Here is a 19336-nt window from a genome sequence, read left to right as displayed (position 1 = left end):
CCCATAATTAATTAAAAAAAAATTTTGAAATTTTTTGTTTTGTGTTATGTTATGATGCATAAAAAAAGCATTTTGTATTAAGTACACTGAATAAATATAATAAAAAAAGATCTAGAGATGTCTCTATAAAAAAAGATCTAGAGATGTCTCTAGATCTTTTTTTATTATATTTATTCAAAAAACTTAAAATTTTACTTTAATATTTTAATAAACATTTAGGTATAATAATAAAAAATTTAATAAACTTATGAAAAAAAAACAACGAAAAGTTGGAGATGAATTTTATGGAATAGCTCCAATTTTAAGAACTAAATCTCCTAAAATATCATAAATCAAATCAAAATTCCTATTATTCAAGAAGCTTCCTTTTAAGAAATATTTTGTCCATCTTCTAAGCAAGATAATCTAACATTAATAATTTAATGACTCCGATTTCAGGGTAAAAATTATGTAGGAACTCTTATCTTAATCAACTGTCACTTACTGTATACGGAGAAAAACTCCTCCTCATTTTATTTATGAACCTTGAGGCAAAACAACGACATAACGAAGTTTTTCATATCTCTCGTTTAAAAATGTAAAACCTCGCGCATTAAATGTAAAACTCTGTTAAAAAAAATGTATACCTACATGGTAGAGATATCATTTTATATATTTTCTTGATGGTGGCCCCTTTTTTTACAAAGGACACGCTTTTTCATATTTTTCTTCTTTTTTTTTGTAAAATGTAAAAATTATTTAACTTTTTTCCTCCTCCTTTTTTATTTCCGCTCAAAAAAAAACCTACCACCCAATCTTCTCGAAATAATATTAGCAGTTCCAACCAACTACAACGACAAACAGAAGAACGAACGAACCAACAAAAAAAAAAAGATCGTCAAAAAAACTAGGTCAGAACATGAGAATTTTTCATTCTTGGAGCTCAGAGCTTGGTTATTGCTATATAGGTACTCTCCTCTGGAGCCAAAGGGGTTTATTTTTTTTTTATATATATTTTCTTTCCTTCTTTTACACAATTCACGACGAACTTAACTTTGAAGAAGAAAAATATCAGAATAATTTATTAAAAAGTAAAAAAAAAAAAAAAACACACAACAACACAAACCGCTGATGAAAAAGATTGTTCAATGTTACGTATACACCTGGAGCCAAAGTGTCTGTCTCATGAAAACCATTCTCACAATTTTTTGCTTCTGCTGGAAATGTAATAATCTTTAAGCTATATGAGCTTTTGTGATCCCTCGTTCCATCCAGTTTTTTTTTTTTTCTGGAAGAAGAAAAACTTAGCTCACTGAACTATTCAAAAAAAAAGTAATCACGTAGCAGTTTAGCAAAAGTAGAAGCGCAGAGAAGCTCATTAAAGAAGTATTCACTCCATCTCACGTGACGGTATAGGATTTGGTCAATATGACGACAATCATCCAGAAATTGGATGGTATCAGTGTCCATCACTGATACAGAGAGAGAGAGAAGGAAATCAATTTGACAGATGAATCAAATTGGAAGTGATATCGATTTGTGGGTCTTATAGAAGCAATATAGGAGAAGTATTTTTTAAATGAGTTCTGACACTAATGGCACTGACGGACAGCCGGGAGGGCGGTTCACCTGTAAATGGAGTGAATAATTGTGTTTACCCTTTCTACTTATAGAAGTTTTTTAATGGAAAGAAATTTCTGTTAGGCAAAATGGTGTTCCAGGATAATGGACCAGCAACAGCAGGTGACAAATTAATTCTGAGCAATTACCGAAGAGGTGTTTGGTGGAAATTAAGCGAGAGTTTTAATGGGAAATTAATAACGATGGAGGATGCTGGTCGCTAAACTTTAAGAGTTGACGGAAATATCTATAAATTGCTTAGTGATTGTTTGATAACTTCCATTTTTTCCAAAAAAAAAAAAAAAATAGCACACAAGTCAGATTTTTCTGTCTCTTCGAAAAAAAACTCTTTCACCCAAACTTTTTTATGAAAACTTTTTACTCTGGCTTTCTATTCCAAATGCAACGTTTTTACCACATTTCATTATGGTGGCCCATCAATTTTGTTTTCACTTAAAAAAAACACCCTGTTAATCATGATATTCTTATAGACGCTTTAGATTCTTGTTTCCAATCTCAAAAGTAACATATTTGCTGAATTTCAATAGGGTAAAACTATTATTACTTAGCTTTTTCAATAAACCCATATTTTCTCTACACCTAAAAAAAATACCCTTTCACATGAAAAAAATGTATTGACTTATTTTATTCGTTGTTCCCATGGCAGGGACAAGGGACAGCATTTTTAATAAATAACGTAAGTGTACCTTTTATACCATTGATTTTATCGGACTTATTGCGGATTTGCCTTATTTCCAAAAAAAAAAAAACACCCTTTCACCTAAAATTTATAGACTGCATAGATTCCTGGTTTCTGATTTAAATGAAATATTTTTATGGATTTTAATTGGGGTACCATTTTTGTCCTAGTATTAGTGTAACTTATTCTTGAATTTCACAATTTCTTAAGAAAAACACGCTTTTACTCAAGATAATTCGATTCGATAGCCAAAAATTCCCTCAAAAAGGACTTTTTGGTTGCTAAGTAGCCAAGACTATTCTATTTATATTTTGTTTGTCTGTTTTTGTTTTTTTTTTTTTTGTGTAAAATTTCTATTTGTTTACATTTTGCTCTTGTACCTAATACTTATTTTAAAAATAAACAGAATATTTAAGAAACTTAAGAAATTTAAAATTTAATTTTGGATTTTGGATTTTCGGCTTATCAACACTGATTACAAAGGGGAGCAAGATATTACTCATTTCATAAGCGCAAGTGATATTTTATAACGACTTGTGTGTGTTGGCTTAGGCCAAAGTTGTAATTCACATTATTTGTACATTGTCGACATGCACTGTGGCGTATACGTGCTATTTTTTTTTTTTTTTTTTGTATTTATTATTGTATTTTTTTAAACTGCTTGTAAAAGAGTAAAGGAAGAGAAGACGGTTGATTAAGCTAGAATTTTTATATTCATGTAATCTGGCGAAATGAAACATTATTTTAAAGAATTTGATACTACTACTACTCTAAAAATAGTGTCTCTGTTAATGTGACGTAGGTGTAAATTTTGAATTTAAATTTCATGGCGGAGTGAGGTATTTTGTAAGTTTAATCTACTTCGTTTATTTGTTTAAACTGATACAAGCGAACAAGAACTGCTGAAATCCACGGCTTTGTAAAGTAAAGTAAACACTGTTAAAAATGATGATAGGGTAATAATTTTATTACTTTTTAAAGTGAAAACGTTTTTTTTTTTATTGAAATGATAGGATTTCCAACTAGTAGGTATCGAAATACCCAGTAAATAAAATACACCACTAGTGAATTTTGTTTTTAATAAAAGTGTTTAAGTTGATAGGAAAACCAAGAACTAAAATAGCTTATACAAATATCCAAGATGATGGACAGAAATGTAAAGTTAAATTAGTAACTTAAATTTTTTTTAGTAAGTAATTATTATGTTTTGCATGATTTAGGGTAATTTTTTAATGATTTAAATTCAAGTTGTAAAATTTCCTTTAATCATGTACCTACAACATGCTTTAATTGCTTTGAGTTATGAATTCGAAATTTTTATTCTTCTCTTCCAAAAAACAAATTTGTATAGTCAAAAAAGTTATTTTGGTTCTAAATTCTCTTATTTCCAAAATGTTCACACATTAAAAAAAAAAAAAAGATTGGTATGCCATGCTTAACAAATTTTTATTTGATACTTATTAAAACAAAAATTTCAAAAATGAGTTTTTCAAAAATATAATATTACGGCTACTTAAACGCTTCTACCAATATCGAAATCGGTGAAGTCATTTACGAGAGTAGAGAGAAAGAAAACGGTTTTATGAGTGACAACAACCAACTTTTTAAGAAAATACTTTTCTTGGCCCACAAATTTATCTGAAAATTTGAAGATTTTTTAGTACAGAAAAAAAAAATATGTGACGGTAGAAACTATCGTTCTCACTTCTATATATAATTATTCAATGGTATCACTGCAGTCTTTGGACAGATATAATTTCAACATTACCCACTTTTATAGTAATTTAGTAATTTTCTTTTTTATTTAATCGAACAATCTTCATATTTCATAAAAGCTATTAATTTTTCTTTAAATATTTTAAATAAGTTATTATAATTAATCAAACGTTGCAATCTTTAACAATTAATCCAATTATTTTCACATTAAAAAACATTTAGTTAACAATTCCAATAATTGTTGTTAAATGAAAGCTTTATAAACAAATGAAGATAAATTTTAAATTCCAAATCAAACAATGAGGCTTAAGCTTCCACTTATCGCAGCTGGAATTTTTTTGACGTTAACATTTTTAATAATTGCTGATGTGTGTGTGTGAAATTATTAATTTTATTAAATTCTTAATTTATAATTAAATATTTAAAACTAAAACTAAAGTTAATTTTTATTTAGGGGGAAAATGTTCAAAATTTCAAAAAAACCGTCTGTATTATTTATGACAAAACCATTTTTTCAAATTATTCCTGTTATGCAAAAGCAATAAGTCGGCGAAAGACAATTTTGAATATTTATGGTAAACTTACAAGGCGAGTAGACAAAATGATGGTGAGAATCTTTTTAAATAAGTTATAAATTGAAATATAATTTTATTTATTTTTTTTATAATTCACAGTTACATTTGCAAATGTTTAAAAAAATTAATGTTGTCTATCGACCATTTCTTATGAATGTCACAGAAGATTTTTGTCAAAGATTTGAAAAGAAAGTTAATGCACCGTATTTGAATATTTTATTAAATATTGGAGGAAGGTATTCGAATTTAAATCACACTTGTCCTTACGAAGTGAGTAACATTATATTTTTGGTGACTACAAAAATTAAAAAAAATTATTTACTTTTAGGGCTGGTTAATGTTTAAGGATTTGGAATTGGATCTAAGCAGTCTTAAACTTTTATTGCCAGATGGAGAATATCGTCTTGATATTGAACCAACTATTAATGACGCTAAATCACCTGCATTTGTAATGCAATTTTTCCTTGAATTTACAGCGAAACTTGGTCGAAAATAAAATTATATATAAAATTTTAGTTTTCGAAGAAATAAATGATAATTAAAGAAATGAAAAATTATTGTTTTCGATTAACTACAACTAAGAGAAAATTGTCAATGAAAATATTTAAATAAGAAATATTTCCACGTACGTCAGTATTTTTCTTTCAGAAGTTTAGTTGAATTATTTTTTAATAGCATTGTAGAACACTTTTAAAATTTGGAATTTTTTTTTCTCAAGTCAACAAACAATATTTTGAAATTCCTAAACATTTTTTCTAAAAATTTTTAAAGCTTAAACCTAAACAATAGTTCTTAAAATACAGCTTTTAAAACCTACCAACTTTCTGAGAAGAAATTTTAGCAGTGAGTTTTTAATGCAATTACATTTTGATAGTATAGAAACATTTTTTTTTTTAAGTTAAACTTAGTGGAAATGTTCATTAGAATGCCCTTATTTTATTATGATAAATCCAATAGTTTTCAATTAGCTAGAAGGATTTCTTTAACAGTTTGTTTTTACTATTGTTTATAGTATTTAATAATATAAGTACAAAACTTTGTTAAAAAGTTGAAAAGGTTTTAGTTTAGAAAGGGGAAAAAAAAACTATGTAAAGAAAAGTCAACATCGATTCAAATCTGCCGATATCGTTGTCTTAGGTATAATTATTGTCAATTGCAGAATAACATGAACAAAGATTGGAAAGAGATCACCTTTTGAAAGTGAAAATTTTCCAATAATCGAACAACTTGGACTAAAAACAGTATTGAAAAAATTTATCGATTTCAAGAAGATGACAAAATTTTAACTACAATATTTTGGACACCAAAAAGATGATTTAAGACTCCAATTATTGAACTGTTTTTTGCCATAAATAAATTCTTAAGATCGTTTAATATACAGCAGGTAAGATTAGAAGTAAGAAGTTGTACCGGTTTTTTTATCATTCCACAGATTGTTTTTTGAATATCTTCTAAGCACGAGGTGGACAAACGACGATTTTTTGTATATGTAAATAACTCGAGATAAAAAATCGAAAGAAGTTTGAATTTTTCAAAAATGTAAATTTTATTTTTTAAGGGACTTTGAATTTTTAAGTTAAAAATTTGTTTTTTGAACATGGACAAACGATGATTGTTGGCTTGTATCAATTTCTCAAGGTGGGCAAAAGATTGTCGTTTGAATTTTGAATACAAATAAAATAATTTTTGGGAGATTTAAAAAAAAAAAAATATTTCTTATACAGTTGAGATAAAAAAATTGTTTTTTTTTTTTTAATAAATTGGTTTTATACGTCTACCTCAAAATTTGAGAGTTTAAGACGATTTTTCAGTTTCCAGAAATAAGGTCAAAAATTTTGAGGTTGTAGTTTTGGCTTAACGGAGCTTTTTCCGTTTGCGTTTATTTGATCGATATAACTGGCCTCTCAACATTATTTCTAATGAATGCCTGAATTTTAGAAACTAGAACTTCTCGTGAGTGAAAAAAGTTTCACGCTATGACATCACAACATAAAGTAAAAATTTAGTTGATCTATTCTACAATTCACAAATTATTATCTCAAAAAATTGCATGCAGAAATTAAGTCTATTAATTTCCAATTAATTTAATGTTATTATTAAGCAATTTTTAAATACAATTTACTATAGCAATTATAGTTATCTTTAACTCAAAATCTTTAAAAATGCTTAATTTAAGGTACCTATCAGTTATGTAATGCAATTAAATATTTGTAAAATTTTGGAACATGGCTAATATTAACTAAAATGTTTAAACATTTTTAGTCGATTTCGACCAGCAACGAGTTTATGAACTTGCATTTTTCTCTATTAAAATTCGGGTCATTTCATCATTGATTTGTTTAACTGAGTGAGTTAAAGTGAAGTTTGCTTTGTGGCAGTTAAAATAGTTATTAAGTTTTGAAAGGCTTGGTGTTTAAATTGTGTTTTTAATTTTTAAAAAATGCAGTAACAAGTTCTTTTTTGTCCCTTTATCGATGTTGGCTTAGAAAAAAAAAACGTATTGTTTTCCAAATTAAATTAATATTAAGACTGGTTGAAAAAGTTTTGCTTAAAAAAAAATGTTTGTAAAAGATAAAGAAAATTCATAAAAATTTATATATAAAAAATAAATAATAGACCAGTTCCGGTGCCTTCAAAAACATTAAAAAGTACAAAAAAATCATAGTAGGAAGAAACCCATTGAAAAAGGAGGGGAATATGATAAGAATGAAAGGAAAAATAAATTACGGGCGAGCCGAGTTCGGGGAGTGGGTGGGTTGAGTTTTTAATGGTAAAAAATGGTATATCTCGATTTCCGGCAAAACTACAAATCCTATAGAAAAAAGTTTTATCGCAAAGTTGTAGGTAATAAAAAGATCTACAACTTTTGTATCAACAATTTTTTCACATAACCTCAAAATTTATGTGAAAAATTCAAAAAACCGAGTTTTTGGTTTTTTATTTTTATCTTTTTCAAAAACAAAAAATTTTCTACGAAATTTGGTGAAAACTTACCTTATAATGTCCCAAATACACTGTAATTTATTTGATTTAAAATATTAATTTGTTCACCTTATTTTGACTTAATACCAAAAAAACACCCTAATTTTCAATCGAAAATTCACGTGTCAAAATATCAGCTTTTTTCAAAAAGTCGGTGGGCATTTCGTTCGTTAAAATGTCTATTTTCTGATGGTGTAAAAAAAATTTTACATTAGTATACTATAGAACATATTCTAGTAAAATTCAAAAAATGAAAAAAGCTTGAATTCGAAAAAAAAATTTTATCATTGTTTACAATTTTGGCCTATTTATTCAAATTTACACTTTAATTACTCAAAAAACGTAAGATTTCATGTAACATTGATTAATCTTACGTTTTTTGAGTAATTAAAGTGTAAATTTGAATAAATAGGCCAAAATTGTAAACAATGATAAAAATTTTTTTTAGAATTCAAGCTTTTTTCATTTTTTGAATTTTACTAGAACATGGTCTATAGTATACTAATGTAAATTTTTTTTTACACCATCAGAAAATAGACATTTTAACGAACGAAATGCCCACCGACTTTTTGAAAAAAGCTGATATTTTGACACGTGAATTTTCGATTGAAAATTAGGGTGTTTTTTTGGTATTAAGTCAAAATAAGGTGAACAAATTAATATTTTAAATCAAATAAATTACAGTGTATTTGGGACATTATAAGGTAAGTTTTCACCAAATTTCGTAGAAAATTTTTTGTTTTTGAAAAAGATAAAAATAAAAAACCAAAAACTCGGTTTTTTGAATTTTTCACATAAATTTTGAGGTTATGTGAAAAAATTGTTGATACAAAAGTTGTAGATCTTTTTATTACCTACAACTTTGCGATACAACTTTTTTCTATAGGATTTGTAGTTTTGCCGGAAATCGAGATATACCATTTTTTACCATTAAAAACTCAACCCACCCACTCCCCGAACTCGGCTCGCCCGTATTTTATTTTTCCTTTAATTTTCATCATATTCACCTCCTTTTCCAATGGGTTTCATTCTACTATGATTTTTTTTGGTTTCAAAAACTATCGACCCTGGTCTATAAGGATTCCTTTAAATTAAAAAAAAGTGCTTGAAAAAAAACATATATTCAAAAGTAAATTACAATTGTCCATCCAATAAAAATTATGCACTAAGGTGAAATTAAGCAATTTTTTCAATTGTGTTTCCATTTTTAATGAATGATGTAATAACATTAGTTGATTAATTTTTAAACAAGCTAATAATATCTGATTTTAAATATCGAGTTAAAAATCTAAACTAAATAAACAAGACTAATTATTTCTACATTAAAATATACTTAAAACCATTTTCAAATATGTAAATTTAGGTAATATTTCAGCCTTAAACATAAAGTGGTTATTTTTGAAACATGATCATAATTTAGTATCTTTTTCAATTCACTTATTTAAATTTATTACTATTCAAAAAGGAATGCTTTTTAAGAACTCAAAGATAGATTTGGTACTTTCAATTGTTATAATGAAGCTTCCATTAATAGCTTCAGGAATTCTGTTTATGTTAGTAATACTAATTACTGATGTACGTGTATTAATATGAAGTTAGCTTGGTTTCTCAAAAATATTTAAATAAACAAAATAATTTACCTTAAAACTAAAACTGCTTATATATTTTCAGGGCGAATATGGATCAAATTTCAAAAAAACCGTCTGCATAATTCGTGACCACACAGTTTTTACAAATTACTCATGTTTTGCAAAAGCAATAAGTCGACATAGGACACTTATAAATATTCATGGTCATCTATCGAAACGAGTAGACGAAATGTCGGTGAGATAACTCATTACAAATGAAATATAGTAAATAAAATTTTTATTTTTTCTTTATTTAAAGTTACATCTGCAACTATTCAAAAAAATCAATGTTATCTATCGACCATTTCTAATAAATGTAACCGAAGACTTTTGCCTGAGATTTGAAAAGAAAGTTAATGCACCGTATTTAAATATTTTACATAGCATTGGAGAAAGGTTTACAAATCTTAATCACACGTGTCCTTACGAGGTTATTTAGATTTGAAAAAATAGTTCAATTGAAAATATATGTAAATATTGTTTATTTTTAGGGTTGGTTAATATTTAAAGACTTTGAATTGGATTTAAGCAAGGTAAAGTTCTTGTTGCCGGATGGTGAATATCGTTTTGATATTGAGCCTATCATCAATAAAGCCACATCTCCTCAATTTGCTATGCAATTTTTCTTCGAGTTTGCACCTAGTACGTTTGGATAAAATTTTTAAAAAAAATGCATACCTACAGTTTTTTTTTTGGTATAAGAGTTGTGATATAAAAGCGCAAAAAATTAGAAGAATAAAACAAAATTTTTATGGTGTTTTTGTGGAAGGTCGTAGGTACTAAAATAAAACAAAAGCATTTTAAAGCTTGATCTTTTTTAAGATCACCCGACAAAAAATTACAATTTGTTTATGTTTTTATTTAAAAAAAAAGGTGGAAATATTTTTCTTACATTTGAAATTATTTTAAAAGTATACCTATCAAAATAATATCGGTCTTATATTTTTGTATTAATATAGGAATTGGAAGCTAACTATAAAGTTAGCATTTAACATTAAAAAAAAAAACATTTTACCATGGGTTTTTAAAAACCAAAAATAGATATTTAGTCAGCTTTAGTATGTTGCAGTTCACAACGGGTCAGTCACACCTTTAAGTGGCATCATATTAGAGAAAGTTACATGTCCTATAACCACTAGACAAAGAAGGACGCTTAAAACGATATCTCATTTGTCAAATAGTGTCATTTAGATTAGAAGTTATGGAGAAACAATTACATACGCACATAAATACAAGCCAATTGAATTCATAACCCTCTTTTTTGCTGGTTTTTGTTACGCCATTTCCAAGTATGAAATTAATTTTTTTCCATTTTGTACTCCGAAAAATCGATTGCTAGACACCTCTAGAATATACACACCAAATATGAGCTCTTTATATTAATGTATTTATATTATTCCATTTTAATTAACAGCTTCTATCAAAAAAATCATATTTTTATTAATTGACTTTTTAGCAAATTTCCTTACATATTCTTGTAGGAAATTGAACGCTCTACAAAAAAGGCCTTGTACACTTTTTTCGTTTATCTAACCGTTTAATAGATATTTTAGGGCCCAAAATCGAGAAAATCTTTAAAAATTCGTTTTTTTTTCTTAATTTTGTAACAAATTGAAAAATTATAATAAATCAAGACATATTCTTTTAGGAAACAGATTGCTCCATAAAAAAGGTCTTGTTAACCTTTTTAATTAATCTAACCATTTGAAAAATATTCGAGGTCAAAGTTAAAAAAAAAAAATTATAAAAACATTTTTTACTTTTCAAAATTTTCTAATTTACTGAAAATTCATTATTATCAAGTTAGCAAGATGTATTCTTATAGGGGATTAAATGATCTACAAAGAAATATCTGGAATCAAATTGATTGCTTTAACCGTTTAGAAGATATTCGTATCCAAATCGCAATGCATACGGGTCATAAGAAAACTAATGAAATCAGTGGGCATTGGTTTTTTTAGTAGAAGATTGATGTAATAATGAAAAATTGTGAAGCGGAGGACGTTCCTATTAAAATAAAGAGCTTATATTTGATGTGTATATTCTAGACAAAAAAAAAAAAAAAAAAATTTCGATTTTTTTTGACCCACCCTAATGAATGTATTGCCGAACCATTTTTTGATAAAATTATATAAAACAAAACAGAATTATTTGCTATATTTTTTTGAAAACATAAAAAAAAATTTAATGACTTTTAGAAACAAATTTATATCCATCTATCCTTCATGTCATTCCTTATATTTAAAAAAAGCTATACAAAAATTACAATTTTCAGCTTTATACTCTATCAGATTTATTTTATTACATTTCTTTGAAAATTCAAATTTGATGAACCCAATGTACTTATCAACTCTTCTGTCAATTTTGTATGTTAATAAAGGTACAACAACCGATTTTTTTTACATTTATCTTAACATATCTTTTAAATTCTTTAATATTTCGACATTTTTTATATGACATCTGGCATCCCTTATTTAGACTTGAATGTTATTAGGAATTTGTTTAATTACTGGTCTTATTTTTTTTTCTTTCATAACAATTGGAAAATCCTTTTGCAACATTTTTTACTTATTTCAAGTTAAATTAAAAAAAAAAATTTCTTAATAATATAGCCCAGTCATTTTAGTCATTTTTAAGCCCAATCTGCGGAAAAATTCCTACTGGGCTGAATTTTGGTATAGAGCTTAATGACGGCTTTGTTATGAAGATGTGAAAAATCGACATTGATATCGTGTCCGCGTTAAGAGTTATAGGGGTCAAAAGGTCACAAAAACTGGGTTTTCACGATTTTCAGCAAAACGGTAAGTCTTATCAAAAAATATTCAATGCAAGAATTGTAGACCAGATTATTATATATAAAAAGTGTCATGACACTTTTTTTCCTAAGACCCACCGTTTCTTAGGTATAACGATTCAAAAAGTTGAAGTTTAGTTGTAATCGTCATAATCCTATTCCTGAAAAAAAAACTCGTAACTGAAAAGTTAATTTTTTACTATAAACAATTGGTCATATCTCAGGCATTAATGAACCGAATTGAAAAATTCAAAGACTTTATTGTCTTGCTAGACATCAATTATAATATTTATTCATTTGTTTAAAATAGCACTTATTGATTTTGAGATAGTTCTTTTTGTTTATAAAATTTCAGGAATTTGCAAAAACTAACATTGCAGCTAGATTTCTCATCCCCAAAAACATATAAAAACATTCCCATATTGCGTTGATCTCAAAATCAATAATCAAAGCGGGTATAAAGTTTAAGCAGAGAAGGGGTATAGTTTTTTCAAATTAACTCGTAAAATATGGGTCATATAGAAAATTTTATTAAGATAAAAGTTATAGAAACTAAAATTTTCTACAAGTTTTACCTACATAATTTTTGTCAAAAATCAAAAATGGCCGAGTTATTTACTAAAACGTGTTTTATTTTTTAATCCAAAATGGCGGCTTTGGCTCAAGGTGGATTTTCCCAAAAAACTGGTTTTAAGCTCTCAGTGATCCCCTTTATCGTCCAATGATATTGCATGATCTAATTTTTTCCATTTGAAATGTTTAATTATTTCCTTTAACAATTATACGTACATTTTTATTCAAAATGAAACATTTTTCTCAAAGATTCTCAAACTTTGAATAATGAATAATGTTTTTAGCTAAACGAACGTCGGACAATGTAAAGTAAAAAAAAAAGTTGTGTTGTATCGCAGTCTGTTTTTTGGATTAGAAACTTTCTTTGGTTTCATTTTAAAGGATACCATATATGTATTTATATTTAAAAAAAAAAGTTTCGAAAAAAAATATATTTTTAACATTTTTTTAGTTCAATTGCCATCCAGTTATGGATTTTATTTTTATTTAATTTTTTTTTTTTGTAAATTTAATTTAATATTTTTTAATTAATATTCTGTGTAGAACTTTAAAAATTTATTTCAAATTCAATTGTTACAGAATTAAGTACTAGAAGTACTCGTACCTAAACAGGACAAGCTCGAATGAATGAATAATATACAGGGTTTACCCTAAAATGTTTAATATCAAGTATGCAACTTTTTTTGGAAAGTTAGTTTAATTTAATTTTGAATATAAATTAATATAATCAGCATGATTTTTGCTATCAAAGTTCAAAATCCTAAATAAAAAAGTAATTATTTTTCAATTAGAAAAGTATCTATACACCACACCCATTTGCTAACATGAAATTTTTAATACTTAAGTTTTACTTAAACGTATATGTTGTACTTTTAGAATACAATTGCATATTAAAATAATAATAAAATTATTTCAAAAGTAAATCCTTATGAACAATGAGATTTGCAGTGTTGGCATTAGTAACGCTTTTTACACTAAAAATACTAATAACTGGTGTATGTTTGTGTACTTAAACCCTTTGGTATCTCTAATTAAAGAGTTGTTAGTCTTAAGGGTCTATAAGTGATACTTTTGGATTTTAATATAACTCTACTAACTCTACCATAACTTTATTTGTATGTGTGTATAATTTTAAGGCTTCGAACTTAGATTGTATTTTGATAAAAATATTGACTTTTGATTTTTTGACACTTAGACCCTTTAGACGAGCAACCCTTCAATTCAACTTTAAAACTTAAAAATTAATACAATTTGCGTCTCTTTTGTTCCAGGGACGTGAATTATCAAATTTTAAAAAAGCAGTCTGTGTTATTAATGACAAAACAGTTTTTACAAATTATTCATGTTTTGCCAAACCAATTAGTCGTTATAAAACAATTATTAATATTGCTGGTCATCTTGGTAAACGAGTGGACGAAATGTCGGTGAGAAACATTTTTTTTTTAATATAAAAAACTGTATTTATTTTTCTCTATCCATTTCAGGCTCATCTTCAGTTATTTAAAAAATTTAATGTTGTCTATCGCTCATTTCTAATTAATGTAACGGAGGACTTTTGCCTAAGATTTGAAAAGAAAACCAATGCACCGTATTTAAATATTTTACATAGTGTTGGAGAAAGATTTACAAATTTAAATCACACTTGTCCTTACGAAGTAGGTAATCAAGATTAGAAAAATATTTAGTTAATTGAAAATAAATATATTTATTATTTTTTTTTTTTTAGGGCTGGTTAATATTTAAAGATTTTGAATTGGATCTAAGCAAGCTCAAGTTTTTATTGCCGGATGGTGAATATCGTTTTGATATTGAACCAATTATTAACAAAGCTACGTCTCCTCAATTTGCGATGCAATTTTTCTTTGAAATGACACCTACATTTGGATGAAATTTTAAAGAGATACAAATTTGTATATTTTTTTTTTTAAACAATTAAGAGTGAAATTTTAAAAGTGATAAAATACCTACAAATAATAGATATTTGAAAAAAAATATATATATAATTAAGAGACTTCAAGCTGTAAAAAGTTTTTCTTTTGTTTAGTTTGAAATTTTGTATTCAATCTTTAAAAATGGTTTTTTACCAAAATGATTTATGTCAAAATTTATGGATTTGGGTTTCCTATAAAAAATGTTGGTTCCTTTCACATTTGAAGGCATGTTTTTGTTTATGCTAATTTATTGTAAAATTTTCTTTATTTGTAAGCATTAAAACTTATTGTATTTAGGTTCAGTTAGGTAGTCTAAAAATTACATTTCTTTCTAAGAGTTCTAATATTTTTGAGATATTTTCATACTAATTTATATCAATGCATTTTTAAAGTTTTAAAAAATTATAAATTAATGTGATATTATTCTGGTTCAGTAAATTAAATAAAAATTTAAAAATATGAATACAAAAATTTGGTTTAATGTGTATGACGTTGTACCTTTGTTACTAAAATAAGTATTATTTCTCCTTCGTATGCTTAATTTCTAAGTTTGATACAAATCACACTAGTCTGTAAGGTCCTTTTAATAAAACTATACTTTTCTAAAGAAATTTTGTATGCTGATTCTGAATCTGAAGTCAGAATTGGCCTAGCACGTCATTTTTTCAGATATTCCCGTTAGAAAATCTCAAAAACCCATTTTTTTGCTGTTTTCGAAGAAATATTTTGGCATAATGTAATCCATTTCAATTAAAATTGTTTCTGAAAGAACTTATTTTTTTCTTTCAAATTCAGTTTCAATCTTCTCAATATCTCTTTTCTTCTCCGAGATATCTTAATTTAAGTAAGTTTAGTAGGTTTGGCATATCTTAGCATAAAGAAACTGATCTTTAAAAATTCATATATCTTTCTTCCTAGAACAAAAATATATTTTTCGAAATGATTTTGAATTCCAAACTTAAAAAAATTCGCTCAGCTCTGGTTTTTCAGATATAGTAGTTTTTTTGAGATTTTCAAAAAAAAAACTTGATTTTGTCATCCTTTAATGCGAATATCTCAAAATCCTGACGTGATAGAATTTTTTTGACTTCGGATTCGAATTCAGCACATCAAAAACCATAAGAAAAGTATAGGTACTTTTGTTCCTAGGAGAGACAAATTTTAAGATTCAGAAGGCAGTGTATAGAATTGTTTATCACAGATAAGATATTTCCAAATAGAAAATTATTATATAAAATTACAAAACACGTAAAAATTGTTTTAATGTATTTTATTATAGTTTTATTTACATATTTGACTTTTTATATATAACGGGCGTTGAAGATTTTACATTTACAAATAAGTCCTCCAAATTTGAGCTCAATATTAGTTTTATTTTTGTACTAAGTCAACCGAATCTAAAAGGGTTATTTTCTACAAAAAAAAATGATAAGTGCTAGAATTTTTTGTGAAACCAGATTTAGTTTCAGGAAAGTCAAATCTTTCATAATTTCAAAAAATTATTTGAAGGAGAAAAAAAAGATAAATTTTGCAGACCAGTATTATTGGACTGAAAGGCCACGAAAATAGAAATAACTTAATTAATTTACTTTGTAAGCTAATCTTTTAACCATTCACTCTTAAATTAAAGTTAAATTACAGATGAAGAATTTAAAATGAACTGAATCGAGGATCAACATTTTTTTTCAATTCTGTTCTGAAGAATGTCACAACATCACAAACCCCATTTCTTGTAACGCAGAGTTTTAAAAAAATAATTTTTTTTTTAATGCATTTGCTCTCCAATAAACAAATTTATCAAAAAAATTCCATATACAAAATTTGTTTAATAAATTTCTCACATAAAAAGTGTACCTCCTTCTCGAAAACGTCTCTAACGATTTCGATTAAATTCGATGTACATATTGATCTAAGCTATTCTAATCAAACTACGTTTTTAGTTTTTCTCAACAAATTCGGATAGTGGAAATAATAAAAAAAATACGCGCTTTAAAATAGCTTATTAGAGGCCAAATATGTTTTAAAAATTGTTAAGATATAGACAACTATTTTATTTTTTATGTTTTCTTTCATGCAGAAAATCTTTGGTTAGCATTTAAATTTTTTGTTATTTAATTGTTTAAGTTTGTTTTGAAATGATTTTTTGCGATTAAATTCTGAAAACGTGATTTATTTCTGTATGTTATACATAAGTTAAAATAACACGGTGCGACACTGAAAATTCACCACACAAATTAAATAGTGTAGGCTGTTTTTATGGTCGAATAATGCATAGGTACAAATTTTTTTTTTTATATTTTTGAAACCCCTCATTTTTGTTTTATTTAAAAAAAAAAACATTTTTACAGACTTTACGAGGTAATCTATGAATATCTCTGTAATTTTTTTAACAACTCTCAATTATGTTATATGTTTTTGGAAAGAGCGTTCTCAGACCTTTTGAATGGTGTATATAAGTCTATTGTTTAAACAAATACAGTGTAGGTTTTTATCTCATAAATCTTGAAAAAGTGATTTTTTCCTCAATTATATTAATCAGCATGAATTTTTTTAATTTTTTGTTATCGAAATTCAAAATCCTAAATAAATAAGTAATTACATTTCAATTATAAAAATATCCACAGATCCATTTACTGACAAGAAATTATTCAATTTCAATTTTCAATTTTTTTTATTTTTAAATACATACTTTAGTTTTAGTTAAACGATTGTGGGGTACTTTTTTACACAAGTATAATTTAAACTGAACTGGAACGGGTGTTACCATATTATTAATTGAATTATTTTAATAATTTCAAAAGGAAATCCTAATGAGATCTATTTTAATAGCTGCAGGAATTTTACTTACTCTAAAAATACTAATAACTGACGTATGTTTGTGTATTAACAACTTTCTCTAGTTCAATTTTAAAATTTAAAATTTGTTATTAAACATTTCTTCTAGAGCCGTGATGCAACAAATTTCAAAAAAGCTGTCTGTCTTATTGTCGACAAAACAGTTTTTACAAATTATTCATGTTCTGCTAAACCAATTAGTCGTTATAAAACAATTATTAATATTGCTGGTCATCTTGGTAAACGAGTTGACGAAATGTCGGTGAGAATTCAATCAACAAAATAAATACAAAAATATTGACTTTCTTTTTTTAAAAGGCGCATCTTCAAATGTTCAAAAAAGTTAATGTTGTCTATCGTCCATATCTAGTTAATGTAACAGAGGACTTTTGTTTAAGATTTGAAAAGAAAACCAGTGCACCTTACTTAAATATTTTACATAGTATTGGAGAAAAATATACAAATCTTAATCACACTTGTCCTTACGAAGTAAGTATTTCAATTAGAAAAATATTAAAATTGTTTTGATAAAACAGAGATTTCTAAATTCTTTAAAGTTAGTTTTTGAACTTCTCACTATTTGATAAATTTAATGCATTATTTTTCTTATAGGGTTGGTTAATATTTAAAAATTTTGAATTGGATCTAAGCAAATTAAAGGTTTTGTTGCCGAAGGGAGAATATCGTTTTGATATTGCACCAATTATAAATGGAGCAACATCTCCTGCATTTATTTTGCAATTTTATTTTGAATTTGATCATACCAGTATGAGTGTGTTGGGATGAAATAAAAAATGTAAAAAAATTAAATAAATTTTTAAACAAATGGTGATAAGCAGGTTAAATTTTTTTTATCTGTATCGATTCAAACTTTTCTTTTTCTAAAAATTACTATTTATATGACTTTGTAAAATGTTTAAAATAAAAATTTTAGAAAAAAATAGATTAAATATTTGTGTTTCAATGTTTAATAACACTGGTCGGCTACGAAAATAGAATTTTAACCAAAACCTACTTTTCTAAAGGATTTTTGTGTGCTGAGTTCGAATCGAAGTCAAAATTTCACTGCACTGGCACGTCACGTTTTTAAAATACTTGAATATTAACAGGTCAAAAACGCGTTTTTGAAATGAAAACTTCTTTAGTGATTTGAAACAAGATGAAACGAAAACGCGACACGAACATTCAACATGTTATAACTTTTTTGTTTTAAAAGATAGATGAATGAAATTTATACAGTAGATAGGTAATTAAATAAGTTATGATTGTGCAAAATTTAAATTAATTTCATACTTAAAATTCTGAGATAACGGTGAAAAAATGTTATTTTTATAAACACGTTATATCTTTTGATCTCTAGAGCATATAACAAATTTATTTAACTTTAATACGCATGCTGATAATATTACCTTTCATTTAATATATCACACATAACGGTACGTGCTCTACAAGTTATAAAATCTTTAATTGAAAAACTTGAAAAATACCTCAAAAAAGATTTGTTGCCGATGACCAGCCAGCAGTAGAGGAAGTACCGTAATCTCAGTTTGAAATTTCGACGGCTTTAAAAAATTCTTACTTTTTTTGTAGGCATGGTAGAAATATGATTTAAGCGTCACACAGTGTGGCCAATGGTATCAAAAGCTGGCAAAAATAGCTATTTTCAAATTGTACCGAACTGCCAAATACAAATTTACTTTAATAAAGGGATTAATAAGCTACACAAAACCGGTTTTTATTCCACGGTTTAAGTCTAACGCGGTGAGTAACTACACTTTAAAATGTCGCCATTGACGAAATTATTCGTTATTTACCTTTTTCTAGTTCCCGTCTGTGTTTCAAGTTTTAAGTGCTATTTCGTTAAATCAAAAGATAAAAATTTGAAATAAATATGGAATTACAAGCAAAATGGAAGCTTTCGATTCTCATTCCTCTTTTGAATTATGAGTGTCTAGTTTGTTTGAAAAAATTATTCGAATTCGGTGTCTTTAAAATCATTCGTT

At 26.4% G+C, this 19336-nt stretch overlaps 5 protein-coding genes across 7 annotated transcripts in view; 4 read left to right on the top strand and 1 right to left on the bottom strand.

The window, feature by feature from the left end:
• Positions 1-19336, top strand: part of LOC129906790 (peroxiredoxin-6-like) — a 261543-nt gene that overhangs the window by 140166 nt on the left and 102041 nt on the right. The window lies entirely within an intron of this gene.
• LOC129906766 (F-actin-uncapping protein LRRC16A) overlaps positions 1-19336 on the bottom strand; it is a 169320-nt gene that overhangs the window by 121025 nt on the left and 28959 nt on the right. The gene's annotated exons all lie outside the window — the stretch shown is intronic.
• LOC129906168 (uncharacterized) lies at positions 4617-5114 on the top strand. The gene is made up of 3 exons (XM_055981832.1): positions 4617-4622; positions 4690-4860; positions 4919-5114. The coding sequence occupies exons 1-3, from the start codon at positions 4617-4619 to the stop codon at positions 5084-5086; spliced, it is 345 nt and encodes a 114-aa protein (XP_055837807.1). The 3' UTR covers positions 5087-5114.
• LOC129906794 (uncharacterized) lies at positions 13800-14580 on the top strand. The gene is made up of 3 exons (XM_055982720.1): positions 13800-13991; positions 14052-14222; positions 14294-14580. Exons 1-3 carry the CDS (start codon positions 13986-13988, stop codon positions 14453-14455), a joined length of 339 nt encoding a protein of 112 aa, XP_055838695.1. The 5' UTR covers positions 13800-13985; the 3' UTR covers positions 14456-14580.
• On the top strand, positions 17309-17941 carry LOC129906154 (uncharacterized). The gene is made up of 3 exons (XM_055981810.1): positions 17309-17368; positions 17443-17595; positions 17652-17941. The coding sequence occupies exons 1-3, from the start codon at positions 17309-17311 to the stop codon at positions 17859-17861; spliced, it is 423 nt and encodes a 140-aa protein (XP_055837785.1). The 3' UTR covers positions 17862-17941.

The sequence above is a fragment of the Episyrphus balteatus genome, chromosome 1, assembly GCF_945859705.1.
Source record: "Episyrphus balteatus chromosome 1, idEpiBalt1.1, whole genome shotgun sequence".
NCBI classification, from domain to species: domain Eukaryota; kingdom Metazoa; phylum Arthropoda; class Insecta; order Diptera; family Syrphidae; genus Episyrphus; species Episyrphus balteatus.
This window is presented reverse-complemented; position numbering and strand designations above follow the sequence as displayed.